Below are 15022 nucleotides of genomic sequence, written 5' to 3' on the forward strand. Positions count from 1 at the left end.
AGTAAAGAATCAAAAAGTAACTCAGGTAAAAGGTGGCTCAGGAGATAGAGTGTTCACCTCCCAATGAGGTGCCCAGGTCCAAATCCCAGGAGTGGCTAGTCGATACTTCACTCCCAACTTGCACCAATCACAGTGCTGAGGTGAAATATCCTCAGTGGTTGACTGATCATGGGTTAGAGTTGGTTAACTGGTTGAGGTTTACCTCTGCATGCAACCTAAATTCAGGTAAGTTCAATCAAAAAGTTCTTCACAAAGGCTAATTATGCCCAATGCTTGATCTAGGAGTTCCCTTGTCTTCTGATGTGTTGGGTTCAAAATTACGGAGCTACGGAGTTGAATACTGACAATCTTACACTTAAAATTGAGTCAGCTGTTTAATGCAGCTATACAAAATAAAATAAATAACCAAAGGTAGGTACACACATATTTAATGATTTCATGACTAAGTATAAATTAATCTCAGTTGTAATATACAAATTAACAAGATAAATTACGAAATAAATATCACAATGATAACATTATGCCTACAATGAGAATTAGGCTTTTGATTTACAAGTATATACAGTTGAGGGAAATCTAGTGGAATGATTAGAGCAGCCCTTCTGCATATTCATCCTCTTCATCTTGCCCTTGAGCATTAGAGGAATTAGCAGTTTTCTTTTTAGCAACCTTTTCAGACTCTTCAGTTTCAGCTAACAGGCTTCTAGCGAGTCTAGCGAACTAAATATGAATCATTAATTAATAAATAGTTAGAAAATATATTTTGTTATTAAACTTATAATTTGGCAACTTTTTCATTAGTTAAATAATTCGTCAGTTCCTTGAATTTTCTAAAAATTAATGTAAAAATATTTTAAATAAATCAAAGTCGAACTTCCTAAATTTTCACAATAAAATGTCAGTTTAATTTCTACAAGGAGAATTTTTTATTCCGTATTCTTTATTTATACTGTATACTTCTTTATTTTATTTTTTATTAGGAGTACTTTCTGTTTCTGTAGCAACAAAAACAATTTTTAAAATGACTTTTTATAGGAATATTAAAATTTAATAAGTTGAATAATAAATTACTATTGTATAAAATCCCTTTTATTATAGTATCCAAAAGTAGAATAAGCTTTAATGTATACCAATTAATGTTATTATATTTTATAAAAGTATCCAAATAATAAAATAAACTTTGATGCATGAAACTGTTTAAGTTTTATTACAAATTATTACAGTATTGAAAAGATTACTTTGAACTCAAATAAAAATATATTAAAATTATAAATCATTATGTTAATAAAAATTAATTGCTATATTAATTTAACTTAAAATATTAATAAAACTAGTTATTACATTTTAAAAATTAATTACATTAATTAAAATACCTTAGCTAATACTCCAATAAAAAATATAATATACGGTATAAAAATTTTAGAATCATTACGGTATTAAGAAGAATTAAGAAAATGCAAGTTTCTGAATCAATTATGTTTGATGAATGTCAGAAACCAGTTTTAGTAATTATCAGTAACTGTGATTAGCGAAAGTAATCATTGGAAAACTTTTTTTCCAACTAAAGAAATTAATTTCAGTTTATTATAAGAATTAAATTAGCAACTACACTTAAATTAGCACAGCACTATTTAATTGGTCTCTAAATATTGTTTTACGTGACAAGAGAATATGCTAGAATGAAAAAAATATATAAATATAAGTTGCATGGTAAATATAAATTATGTTTTATGCATGTATTTCATTTGAATAACAAAGAGCATAGCAGAAATATATGTATAAAATAATATTATAACACTATAATATTTCTACCTCTACATCCATGTGCTTTATAAATGGGCTGTTAAGTCCCCTGTTGAGCTGTTCAGCGTCACCTTGGTCAAAGCCTTCTAATATATCCAAAAGAGTGCCGCATTCATCTCTCTCACAATAACTAATAAGAAAAATTAATATATTGCACAATTTAGAATATTGTACTTTAGATTCAAAACCTGTAAACAATATAAAATCAAAGGAATGATCATTGTAAGTTGTAAGAAATGTAAAAATAAAACGTGGATCAGGGGCGTAAGGCTGTTTTCATACTTTACCTGACAACGCATGTGTGACTAATCCCCTCACTGTCTAGCGGCAGCTAGGCATATCCACGAGTCCATACACTCTCAAAAAGTTTAGAGCGAGAAATGTGTATATCACATCACGAAAGTCTCCTTAGAAATGCGAAGACAAGCCAGAAAGTGCTATGGGGATGCAATTTCCACTCCGCACTTTGCACAAACCCGGAAAACCCTGTTGCTATTACAAAAGAAGCCACTCCTCAGGTGGCCGCTGGCAAACTTCGACAGTGCCGTCTGGTCGGCTCTATCGCAGGGAAGGCCAATGTAGCCCCCAGGACATCTCTGCCAATACCAATCATGGAATGGAAGGATCTTCCAAGACTTTAAGTCATTGTTTTTCCTGAAGGAGTAAAGCTCGTTGAAAGTCAATGAGGAAACTGAATACAATGGCTCAACTGAACCTGACAACGTTGGAGAAATAAAATAATGGAGATTTTACTAGCGACATATTTTAGTTTGCAAGAAAAGTTGTGATACATTATGCATATTCATGTAAGTCAAAAAGAGAAATTCTAAATTGGAAATAATATAAGCACTTACATATAGTGAAGTAAAAAAATATATATATAAATCTTAATCTAAAGAAGATTTTTTTAAACCATTATTTATAATTACTTAAACTATAAACACTCAACATACTGCAGCACTGCATTAGCACCAGCTGTTGAGGAATAAGAGAAGTATTTTTGCCATCAGCAGATATTTTATTGCCAAAAATGTTTTTTTTAAAATTTCTTCAACAAATATAGAGAAATTTGAGAATATACGGTAAACAGGAGATAGTCGTAAGAAACAGGAGTCTCCCTTAAAAAACAGGAGACTTGGCAGGTATGGAGACAAGCATCATTATCATCAGTACTTAGCACTGATGATTAAAAACTTTTAAGGCCTCAACCATGGTGCAGTGTACTTGAAAGATTTCGGAAAATTTCTCTTTTAAATGTGCCTCTTTAACCATCAATTATACAGTTTATTCTGTATAAAGTTAAATAATTATCCATATAAGATCAAAATTTACAAAAAAGCAATATTTATTGCATTACATTAAAAAAACAATGATGTGAAATAAACTTTAATTAATTAAGCTAAATATTAGCTAATTTATTAAGCTATTATATAAAGCTAAAATATCTCCTGAGTATGCTAGCTATTATTTTCTTTGATATTTCCCTACAAAATTAAATCATACTAGAAAAAGAAAACTTTATTTTTCAACTATTTTTATATTTTTCAATAGAAGTGTCTTGGTATTTTTATATGCATTTTTTACATGAAAAAACGAATATTAATAAAATAATTTAATTGCAAATATAGAGTGCAAAACTTGAAATAAAAAGAAGTAATTTTTGAAAGAAAAGACTAAATTCTTTTACAAATTCAGCTTTTTCTTCTTGATTTTTGATTACAAAATTATTTTCTTCTAATTAGTGTGCTAAAGACTGTACTTAATTTCTTAAATATAAATTTTTTATACAAATTTTATCAGCTTTACCTATATTTCTAATATTCAAGTTGTTAAATGTTTTAGAAATTTCCAAAATAAGGTAAAAAGAATTAGTGCATTTTTGTAGATTAGTCAGTTACTTCCTATTACTTCTATTAAATGTGCTAATTTGTAAGAAAAAATTAATAAATAAATTGTTATATTTTAGAAAAAAAATCTCTTTAACATTAAAATATTGTGAAACTGGTAACAATAAAAAATAGGTTTATCAAAGTTGTGTGAATCGTTACTTTTCTAATAAATAAATAAACAATCACATAAAAATATTATGCATATACTGTTATATACCTAAAAAATATATTGTTCAAACATTATGTAAGTATGCTTTTAGCCATTTCAAACTCTTCTTTCTCCTGTGTCAGCAGAGATAAGAAAATTATAATCTTGCAAAAGAAAGTTGTAACACCCCTCTCTCCGTTTGTCTTTTACTTTAACTTTGGCATCAACTGTAGTATTCTAATTTTAAGATTGAATTCAGATCGAGGATGCAACTTTGCAAAAAACTAAATTCATGCTTCAAAACAAAATTCATACCACTTTTGCTGCAATTCTCAGCAAAAATAAGCATAATACAAACCCTTCTTTCAGTTAGGTACTTATGTTATATTTGAACAGACCGTTAACTGATTAAAAATTAAAAGAAAGGTGTGAATAATGATGAATAAAAATGAGATTCTATTTCAGCCAGAGTTCCAAGAATTATCTCTTTTCCAGTAGTTGTTAAACCAGGCTTACATTAGAAAATCATTATTACAAAATAAGCATCATCTAAGAAGCACACATAGCAATATAATGGTATTCATTACAAATTAAAGTTCTACTCATAAATGAATACTCTTAGCAAAGATTTCAATGTGAGTCATCAAGAGTGATACATACTTGCAGCCTTCTTTGAAAGCTTTATCAGCAGCAACATAATCCTCTCTCATTAAATGAATCAAAACCTGTGCTACTACAAGCCGCCCAGCAGCTCTTGTATTATTAGTTTGTAGATGATATTCCATTTCTTTCTTAACCATGTCTGCTGCATCATCAAACCTAACAATTTAGAAGAATAATTATCATTAACAGTTAGATGAGTATTATGAAAGGTGTTTTATGAAAGGTGTTTTATGAATTATGTTGAAAGACAACAAAGCTGAAAAATAGCAGACTACTTCATTTCATTTTTCTCTCTACATTTAAAACAAATGAATGAAAAGCAAAATGCATCCTCATATTCTTCATATAAGCTATTTTTATACATGAACCAAGATTTTCATTAAAAAAATAAGATCTGAGAAGCATAACAAATATAAGTATCAAAAATGTTTATGTCAACGAAAATTTATTTTAAAAGTTAGACAAGTCTAACAACACAATCATTAAATAAATCATTTTTTTATATATATAAAGGAATAAGAAGCAGAATCTAATAAAAAGAAGAAATTGGTATTATTTGCATGGCTCAAACTCACTGTTAGAGATCTTAACTGCAATTTTGGAGTCTGAATGAGGAAATTAATATAGTATTGAGCAGTTAATCTGAAATAAGGGGGAAAAATTTATTTGGAACAAAGTAATCAGTATTTTGAAAATTTCTCTTCAGTATTTGGAACTTAATGGCTTATTCTAGGTTTGTCTAAACTTACTTTTTTAACACTATAAATTTTAAATTACTTATGGAGATGAAAGAGAATTAGCAATGAAAAGTCTCTACCATGGTATAGTGTTTTCTTAAGTATCAATAAGTTGTTTTGATAGTATTGAGTATTATCAATACCTTTTTTCAATAGTACTCAATTCTTCGATTTAACTTGAACGAGAAAATGATTCCCTTTAATGATTTGTTATAGCTGTTTCGATCCAATTAACCGATATTAGGATTCAAAGGTGAACCGATTTTATTAAGAGTTTAGCCAAGAAATAATTTATTTATTTGTCAATAAATTCAAGATTTAAAAGATAAAAAGAATAAGCACAACAATATCTCATCTTTTTAAATTTTTTGAAAAATTCAATGATAAAAATACATTGCATAGTAAATTAAAAGCTAACACAATCATAAATCAAAATGGTTTGTTTCTTTTGTTCACACTTTTGCTTTAACAAAATATGTAAACTTAAGAAAAATGAGTTTTATTAAAATAAAAGTTCATTAAATAGGTTGTTAAATTAAATTAAATAGGTTCATTAAATAGGTTCATTAAATAGTTCATTAATAGGTTCATAAAATTCATAAAATAGGAGTTCATTTGAATAAAGGAAAAGAAAAAATATAAACTTTGGAACAAGCATATTTTTCTGAAAAAATAATGTAAATGTTTAACAAGAAAAATATATTGCATGATAAATCCAAAGTAATACAATCATAAGAAAACACAGTTTACTTTTTTCATTAAAAAAATAAACTAAATGAAAGTAAAATAATAAATAAATAAAAAGAAGGTGGTATTAAAATGAATACAATATCTTTATTGAATTTTGAATAAGGAAAGTAATACATTATGGAACAGGTAAGTTTGAGTTTAGGAAACCAGAAATCAAGAAAAAAAATATTTTGGAGCAAATATAATTTTTGAAGGGTAATATTAACATTTAACAATTTTGGAACAACTGGTATGTCTCGTAGTAACTAGTTTTAGATTTGATAAAGAAAGAGAATGCACTTAGAGACAAGTGTACAGTTAGATATTTAGAAAGCTAATATAAATGTTTGAGAGTCTATATTGATCAAGTACAATTATAACCAAAATTTAATAGTTATTATACCTTCTAAGCTTGACCAAAATCCTAGCAGCTTTCCCAACAAATTCTGAAGCTTGTGTGGGCCGATCTTCTATCTAAAATTAAAAAGACAAAATTTTTAAACTTCTTCAAAGAATGACAATTAAAACAATATTAGCAACAGAATAATATGATTGTTTTCACTAATTAATGAAAATTTCATAATACAATTTTTTTCACCTAGTACATAATACAATTTTTTTTACCTACCACTTTCTTTTAATGTGTCAAAAGCCTTCATTATTATTATTTAAAGGGTATTACATTTTAACAAAATTTCTCAGGTTATTACTCTGGTTACAAGATAATTTAAGAACAGCGACATGAAACTGCTTAAGCAAAATTGTTTTAATTAAATAGTTTGCATTAAAAAGTGTTAAATTTTATAAATAAATGTAACTTACATGTAATAACTTTAAAATTTAGTAATTACAAAAACCCATGATATTTCTCTCCAATACTTCTAAACTTTGCAACTTAAAAACACAAGTGCAAAGCACATACCACGATGTGTAACTTCAAAGATTTTATTTTGATGAGAAATAGGTAGTGTTAAACACAGTTTTTATAACAGTATAAAATATTTTAATACAATAAAATTGCTTTAAAAAAGATATAAAAGGATTTAAGGAATAAATCATTTGCTTTAAAGTTTCATTTGTTACATCTGTAAGAAATCATCAGATAAAATTTAAAATTGCACTAATGTTTGAAAAAAAAAATGAATTTCGCAGACAAAGAATAATTTAATAAATCATTTCACATCCTCTTTAAAATCCCATTTGTTTCAAATTTAATTTTAAGCTGCCTTATTTAAGAGAAATAAACAATTTGTTTAGACTTTCATTTAATTACATCATAGCTTAAAATAAAAATATATAAATATTATTGCAAATTACAAGAAAAAGATTCAAATTTTGAACTACAAGAAATGAATTGAGATTTTTCTGCCAACTAATTATTTACAATTTGCATTGTAATACATAAATTATTTATTATTGAACAAAATTATTAATATTTAACCTTTTATTTAAAATTATTATTTTACAGAGAGTATTATTTTCTGTTATTTGATGAATGACACTTAAATAAAACTTCTTTATTGAAATATTCATACAAACGAAATAATTCTAATATTTTGAATCACAACTGAAAAAAATACAATAAACATAAAGTAATAATGATAAAATAAATAAAGTTATATTTACCATAACTACATCTGCGGCTTTTATATAAAGTTGTAAAGCTACTTCAGGGTTTTTACTTTCAACCATTCTGAAAAAAAAAAAAAAAGCTTATTTCAAGAATATTTTTTGAGAAGTAACTTAAAAAAAGAAAAGAAACTGATTCAATAATCCTAGTACAGATTTTCTTGTAGAATCAAATTGAACATATATCTGGCATTAAAATCCTATTACATAAAAGATTTAGCAATCATAAAAATTTACCATTTACTTCTTTAACGAAAAAAAAAATTCACGATAAACTTTCTATTTTTTGTGACAAAACGTGTTTCAGGCAGATATGTCAAGAAACTTGCTTTAAAACATGTAAGTTAGATTAGAACAGTAATCAGGGTGCGCAGCCAAATCTTTCAACAAAAAATAAGCACCTTTTAAGTACTTTTTAAGCACTCAAAAATATTTTTAAGCACTATATACATTAACAAAATGCAAAATAATTTTTAAAGACTTTAGATGATCATGAGAAAATAACTAGTTCCTAACAAAAAACTCTTTTCTTGATTATATTAGCGGTTATAAAATGATCGAGAGATTTTTCATATTAGAGGGTGGTAAATGAAATCTGAAATTGAGAATATCTTGCAAAATGCAGCAGAGTTGCACATGAGAAGGCAATAATCTCACCAAACCCAGCTCAGTAGATACACATACAGACTCGCAAGTATTTGATCAAACATGCAAAATGATTGGCGCTTACATACGCTATGGACCGATGGTACACTGAAATGAAATGTGAAAACGTTGAATAAAACAATGTGAAAAGCACGCTTTTGCATAACATGTGGAGAAAATTGACATGGTAAAAAAAAAAAATCTCAGTTTTGAAAAGGGAAAATTAGGCACTTTTTAAAAACGCTACGCACCATGGTATACCTGTTTGTTTAATACATTAAAAGAATTGTTGCAAAGTTGCAAATTCAATGTGGTGCAAGTATTATTTTTAAACTATTAAAATGAGCAATTGAAATTATCAAAGATGGCAAACTTATAAAGTGAAAAGAAATATATATAAATACTTTGCTCCCCTGTCCAATGTTAAAGCTGCAGTATCGGGTGTACCATGCTCTCTAAATAGTTGACATGCTCGATGAATCAAGTCAATAGCAGTCTTGTAATCCTCCATACATTTAGAGATCAAAGCTGCCTGCTCATAGTTCCTAAAATAATTTTTTTTTAAAACAATGTCAAAAAAATTTATACAAATTAAATTTTTTTTATTAAGTACTTACTTTGCAGCTGAGAAGAAACTTTCTTAAATTAAGGACAACAACAAAAAAAAAAAACTTATAGACTAAATTATATTTAAATATTTAAAAACCAATACAAAGTAATGAAATAACTAGAGTAATAAAATAAAACTAAAATCAAAATTAGGAAACATTCTGCAATAAAATTTAAACATAATTACTTTAAAGCTTTTGTAAAATAGGTAAAAATTATAAAACAAGGGAGCATAAAAATTTTTTTTAGCTTCTTAAAGCATTGGAAAAAATGTAATTATATATTAGTTGCAGATATATAAAATATAAACACAGAAAACTACTAATGATTTTAGATTTATATTAGTTAAACAATATATAATAAATTTCTTGATGTTAAAACTTATCCTTTTTTATTTTAATGCATGTAATAAAATAAAATATGAAACAAAATATAAAGTAATATATTTATGTGATAGAAAAACCTTATACAGCAGAAATATAACTCACAATCTTAAGACTTAATAAATATTTTTACAGACAAATGTATATTTTTACAAGTCAATCCAGTATATTTTATATACTTGAAGTATTATTCCATATACTTAGATAATATTTCTTGCATATGTAGTATTTAAACTATCAAGCATATAAATCAGTTCAGATTAGAATGAAACAATATAAAATGAAATAATATAATTTCTAATGGTAATTTATAACAGAGAATAATACAGTCGTCCCCATTTAATGGCATATCGGATAACCAAATAACCCGCTTATACAAATAAAATTTTATGGAACCAAATCATTTTATATGAAACCAATGCTAAACTTCCCCGTTTATAGGAGTATTTGATTATTTATGTCCGTGCCTAATTGCATAAAGAGGAGGTACTGAAATGAATTTTTATTTTTGAGAAATGTTTCTCCAGCTAAACTGGAATTTCTGTTTTTCAGTTAAGATAAGGTTGTAATAGGTGGTCACTTCAATAGAGACTTAACTGTTCATTAATTGGTCTAAACAGGTGTTAGGAGTAAAGTTGAAAAATTAATCAAATCTTGCTGCCAGTTATACATTGAAATAAAGGAAGGGAGTTTCACCCTTCTTTGGCTTATTTCACTCACACATCGTTTAGAATGTACAAAAGGTACAGAATGATTTGTTTTGTGGTTAAGACTTGTGGTCCCCTCCTACTGCACTATTAGCTTTGATAAGAAAAAGTTTCACAAACCTAACACACTAGAGTACAGTGTGTCTTTCTCTTAAGTGGAATAATCATTGCTTAATCCAGTGAATAACTCTGAGTTGGTTGCAAGTTGAGAGTGAAAAGGAATGATTTGAATTAATCGGAAGAAGAAAAAAAGAAAAAAAATGAATCTTAGAAACAATAAATTAAAAAAAATCCCAAACTAAAATAGCACATTGATTTAAAATTTCTTAAGTTTTGAGGATTAGAAAAAAATAAATAAGTACATAAAAATAAAACAAATTCCGAATGTATTTGAAAGAAGCACAAAGGTCATGAAAGTATAAGCAGAAACCAAAAGGGAAAATCTATTTATCATAAATTGATGAATTAAAGGGCATAAAAACAGTTTTCAATAATAGATTTTTTTGGAAGGGAACAAATAATATTTTAGTATCTATATTATACTTTTCACTAACATTGATTTATTTTTATGTAACTTTAAATGACATTTATATTTTATGATACAAAAACAATCAGTTTTAATTATAATTATTTATTGTTCATAAAACAGAGTTTATTTAATCAAAACACTATACTATGCATTAAATACCATTAAAAAGTAAAATTTCACAAAAATTTAGAATTTAAGAATGAATATTGCATTCCCCTTTTAATCCAATAACCCACTTAATTGCATAGATTTTGCTGGAACCGATGATGGCTTTAAACGGGGTTAATTGTATGATTAAAAAGATGCATCAAATAATGATACACAATAAGGATACGAGTTATTTTTAGCATAACAGTCAGCAGCTTTCATAAAACTATCTCTGCTTTCAGTATAAAGCTTGCCAGATTTGAAATGGGTAGCTAAAAATAAAAAAATCATTTAATACAATTTACTAACAGTTGTATGTATTACATAAAATTAGAATTAACTTATTCTGATAGTAAAAAGCTTGTCAGAACTTAATTTAAAAATTTTACTTACCTTAAAAGAAAATCATAAAATAATTAATGTTTGGTAAAAATTAAATTGGTTTCATTAGATGAATCAACATAACTTCCTTCTTACTTATTTATATGTTCTTAGAAGAAATGTTTGTTTAATAACTTATAAACATGTGCTAATATATTGTATTAATGCAATAAAAAATATCGGATCTACGTACTATAGTATATTAAGAAATACAATGCATTACAATAAAAAAAAGTAATCATTTCAGATAAATATTGAATTTCAGAAAATATTGTTTAGAACTCTATAAACTTATTATATTTCGTTGAGAGAGAAAACATATTATCTAAAATTCTAATGGATTTATCAGTTAGAATGCAGTTTACCCAATATTTAGACCAATCTTTAAAATGAGAAAATTTTTAATATTGCAAAGAATAAAAATTTTTGAACGTCCTTCTAACAGTGAGAAGGAAATAGTTTTTTCATTGCACTTAAATGTTTTTTTTTTTTTTTTTTTAATGTTTGGTAAATAAAAAAAAAGTTAAAAATATATTTTGGAAAATTTTAATTCTTGAATCTATAATTTGTACAGACTGTTTTTTATGAAAAACTTTTGCCACCACAATACGAAAGATAACATAATGTTTGATGTTGTAATGTTGTAACATAAGCTTTAATAACAAAAATATTAATTTAATTGTGAGAGATTCACACAAATATTAATCACGATTAGGCATCACAAAATTTATTTCATATAATTTGTTTATTATATGAAAAAGATTGGTGATATATTGTTGGAATGTAATCAGTTAATATGTAAAACAACTTGCTTTGATCTTAACAATGTAACATCAAAAACAAAAACTTTCAAATGCATGCATCTCTGCCGCACTAAAACTAATCCTTTTTAAATGTGAAGACACAGATTTGCTATTCACTGATTATATTGGTAAAAATTACGTGAAATATAAATTCTAATCAGAATTTTGGAACTACAGTTTTTGGTTAAACTTGGCAACAATCCTAATTAGTTTAATAACTAATTTGGTTAGTGTGTGATCAGCGAGATTTAACCTCACATATTATTGCTCTTGTCTACATTCTCATTTCACCCTGAATTTGAACTAACAATCATCGGCTTTGCAGTTAGGTAAGCTGACAGCTTGGTCAGCTGGCTAGGTAGATATTGCATTAAAAAAAAAAAGATCAAAAAGTGCCTAACAAGTCACTGTTTTCAATCAGAAATAGTATACATTATTACTGCAAAGAAAATAAACTCACCAGCTTTTACATATTCACTAGCTGCATTGTCATAGTCAGGCTTCCATTTTAAAAATGAAGTCTTCAAACTATAAAATAAAGCAATGTATAAGTATAAAATCAGATGACTAAAAATTTTTTTTCTGTATTATTCAAAATCCAATTGGTAACTAAAGTTTTATTTACAATAGTATACATGAAATTACTATTTTAGAATACCAGCAATATATAAATGAAAGATATTAATTTAATATAGGGTTCTCTTAAAATACTGTCAATGAAAGATTAAAGTTTTAATACTTTAAGATCTTAGTCTTAATATACTAGCATATTCAGAAAATATTAAACTTAATTTATACAATTTTATTTTACTACATGTTTGTAAATGAAAACAATTTAGTGACTAGGATTTCCAATAGGCTAGCTTTTCATTTGCCTAACTTAGCAGTTCAAGATTTTAATACATTTTAGAATTTAGATTAGGTTTTATAAATTTATATTTTAATCTCAAAATTTATGATCATTCAGGAGGCTATATACATTAGAAAATTGCTAGATATAACAATTTTATTGTACTCAGGTTGCAAAATATATTTTAACATCCATTCAAACAAATAATCCTTACTTCCTTAAAAAAAGTAATAAATAAATAAAACTTGCATGAAAAATACAACAAAAAGCAAATGAAGGAAAAAACATATTTTTAATAAATAGTTGCAAAACTAATGTAAAAACAAATCTAGAACTCAGCAAAATAGTTTTTTTTCTGTCATGTTTGTACCATAAAAATGCATAGGTATCAAAATTAGACATCTTTAAATCATGTTTTTTTTTTCTTTCTTTTTTGGAAATGATAGATTAGAATTCTAGAATAGCATAAACTAGTTATAATTGCTTCATGCTTTATATTTTGCAAGAAGGAAATATATTATTTTTTTTCTTTTCTTTCCTTTAGAAAAATTACAGAATTGATGACCAAAGAAAAATTGCGCTCTATCATACAATTTTTTATGGAAACACAAATTTTATTTTAACAAGCATTTTGATTGTAATTAATCATATTTGATCAAAAAAAATATTAATGAAGGAAATACCAAGCAACAGTCTTATGAAAAAAATAAGTGCAGAGAATACCTATGGCTCTCACATGCATGAATAGTTACCATCCTAGTTATTATTATTTGTGTATGGCAATTAACAAATGCCATATTTATGTATTTCTTCTTAAAAATAAAGTAAAAACCTATTGGTTGTACCAAATAAATACAGTACAGTTATAGACTTAATTCCTTTTTTGGGAAGACTTGGAAAATTTGCCGTATTATCATTGCCCCAGGTGAGGAGTGTGGCAACAGGTATTATTGCTATTGTTATACTAATTAAAAATTTCTGTGGTCATAGGTACTAATATAGTTATTCTGTAATTAGTAATGCTAATATAGCTAAGAGATAAGAAATTTTTTTTGACCCTAGAAATCGAGAAGTGTAATAGTGATTTCCAAATAATGGGGAGATTTCCGTATCGTGATCTGTGGTAGAATAATCGCCAAGTCTTGGAAACTTCCGGGCAATGGCCCGCGAGTAGCAAACAAAAAAAAAATCACAGAAAGGGACCAACTCAAAAGGTATAACTCGTAGCCACCCCCGAGCAAACATCTGCATGTTTTTTTTAAAAAAATATTGCAAGTTTAAAATCTATTTGGCACCTTGGAGATTGAAGTTGGCGCGACAGATCACAATACGGAAATATCCCCCAACTAATAGTGGCAAACCATGCCTGTCCAAAATATGAAAAAGAAAACATATTTCATACATAGCTGCTCAATTTTCAGCATTACATTAAATGCCAAATTTTTTATCCTTGTTGGCAACAGGGGAGATTTTCGTATCGTAATCTGTGACAGAATAATCGCCAAGCTTTTTGCAACTTCCAGGCAGCGATTTGAAAGTTTAAAATTTGTTTGGCATCTTCGCGATTATAGTTGGCTCGACAGATCACAATACGGAAATATCTCCTGGCAACATACAATTAATATTATAATAAGCTGATATATAGACTTTTCTGAAACTTTTAAGTGTACATAAGATACTAGTAAACAATGAAAAATATGCACATTCAACATCCAGAAATGAAAATTCAAGCAAAAGTTTCCTTTTTAGTTTAGCAACACAGTTTAACCATATAAATACTATATATATTGGATATTAAATTAGAGAAAAAGATAGCGACTTCTTAAGATATAATCCATAATGCTACTTATTTCAAAGCGTTTTTTTAAAATTTAAACGGTGAATTATGCAAATAAAGACTTTTCATATCGAACAAAAGAAATTTTAAACATTAAGTTATGCTTTCGACAGAGGTACTTCAACTTTTAATTTATAATACAAAATCTGCAAAACTCCAAGGCCTTACAAAATAACAAATGTTTATATAAGTAATCTTTCTATTTTAGCACTCAGAGCTGAAGTAAAGAGAAGTAAAATTATATTTATCGTACGTAATCTCAAATTATTTTGAAATTAACAATTTTAATAATTAAGGGAACGAATTAAAGAAAAACTGATATCTTTCGTACAATTTTTCAGCTTCTCTAATACTTTGATTTGCTTGGTCTAAATTTTTTGATGGACTATTCATTTTTTTGATGTTAAATCCTAGATTACGGATCCAAATAAAATGTCAACAAATCTAACAGCTGCAGTACAGATTTTATTAGTTAGGAGTTGGCTTGAACTCTATTTTACTACATATGATTGGTTTATTTTTTTTTTTTATTC

General features: G+C 26.8%; 1 protein-coding gene across 1 annotated transcript; it reads right to left on the bottom strand.

Annotated features, from left to right (window-relative positions):
• Positions 1 to 412: 412 nt before the first annotated feature.
• LOC107451690 (gamma-soluble NSF attachment protein) lies at positions 413 to 14977 on the bottom strand. Its single transcript, XM_016067859.2, has 10 exons — positions 14821 to 14977; positions 12263 to 12330; positions 10806 to 10890; positions 8861 to 8878; positions 8648 to 8788; positions 7596 to 7662; positions 6373 to 6443; positions 4501 to 4659; positions 1813 to 1933; positions 413 to 720 (listed from the first exon to the last, which is right to left on the bottom strand). The coding sequence occupies exons 1-10, from the start codon at positions 14880 to 14882 to the stop codon at positions 589 to 591; spliced, it is 924 nt and encodes a 307-aa protein (XP_015923345.1). The 5' UTR covers positions 14883 to 14977; the 3' UTR covers positions 413 to 588.
• Between the last annotated feature and the right edge of the window lie 45 nt (positions 14978 to 15022).

The sequence above is a fragment of the Parasteatoda tepidariorum genome, chromosome 4, assembly GCF_043381705.1.
Source record: "Parasteatoda tepidariorum isolate YZ-2023 chromosome 4, CAS_Ptep_4.0, whole genome shotgun sequence".
NCBI lineage: Eukaryota > Metazoa > Arthropoda > Arachnida > Araneae > Theridiidae > Parasteatoda > Parasteatoda tepidariorum.

What these genes read in the sequence shown, in the direction of transcription:
- LOC107451690 (XM_016067859.2), bottom strand. Translation starts at nt 14,882, where the DNA reads ATGAATAGTCCATCAAAAAATTTAGACCAAGCAAATCAAAGTATTAGA. An exon ending in ATTTTGGTCAAGCTTAGAAG is followed by an intron (nt 4,660 to 6,372) that starts GTATAATAACTA and finishes CTAAATTGTTAG; the next exon opens with GTTTGATGATGCAGCAGACA. An exon ending in GCTTTCAAAGAAGGCTGCAA is followed by an intron (nt 1,934 to 4,500) that starts GTATGTATCACT and finishes TTTTCTTATTAG; the next exon opens with TTATTGTGAGAGAGATGAAT.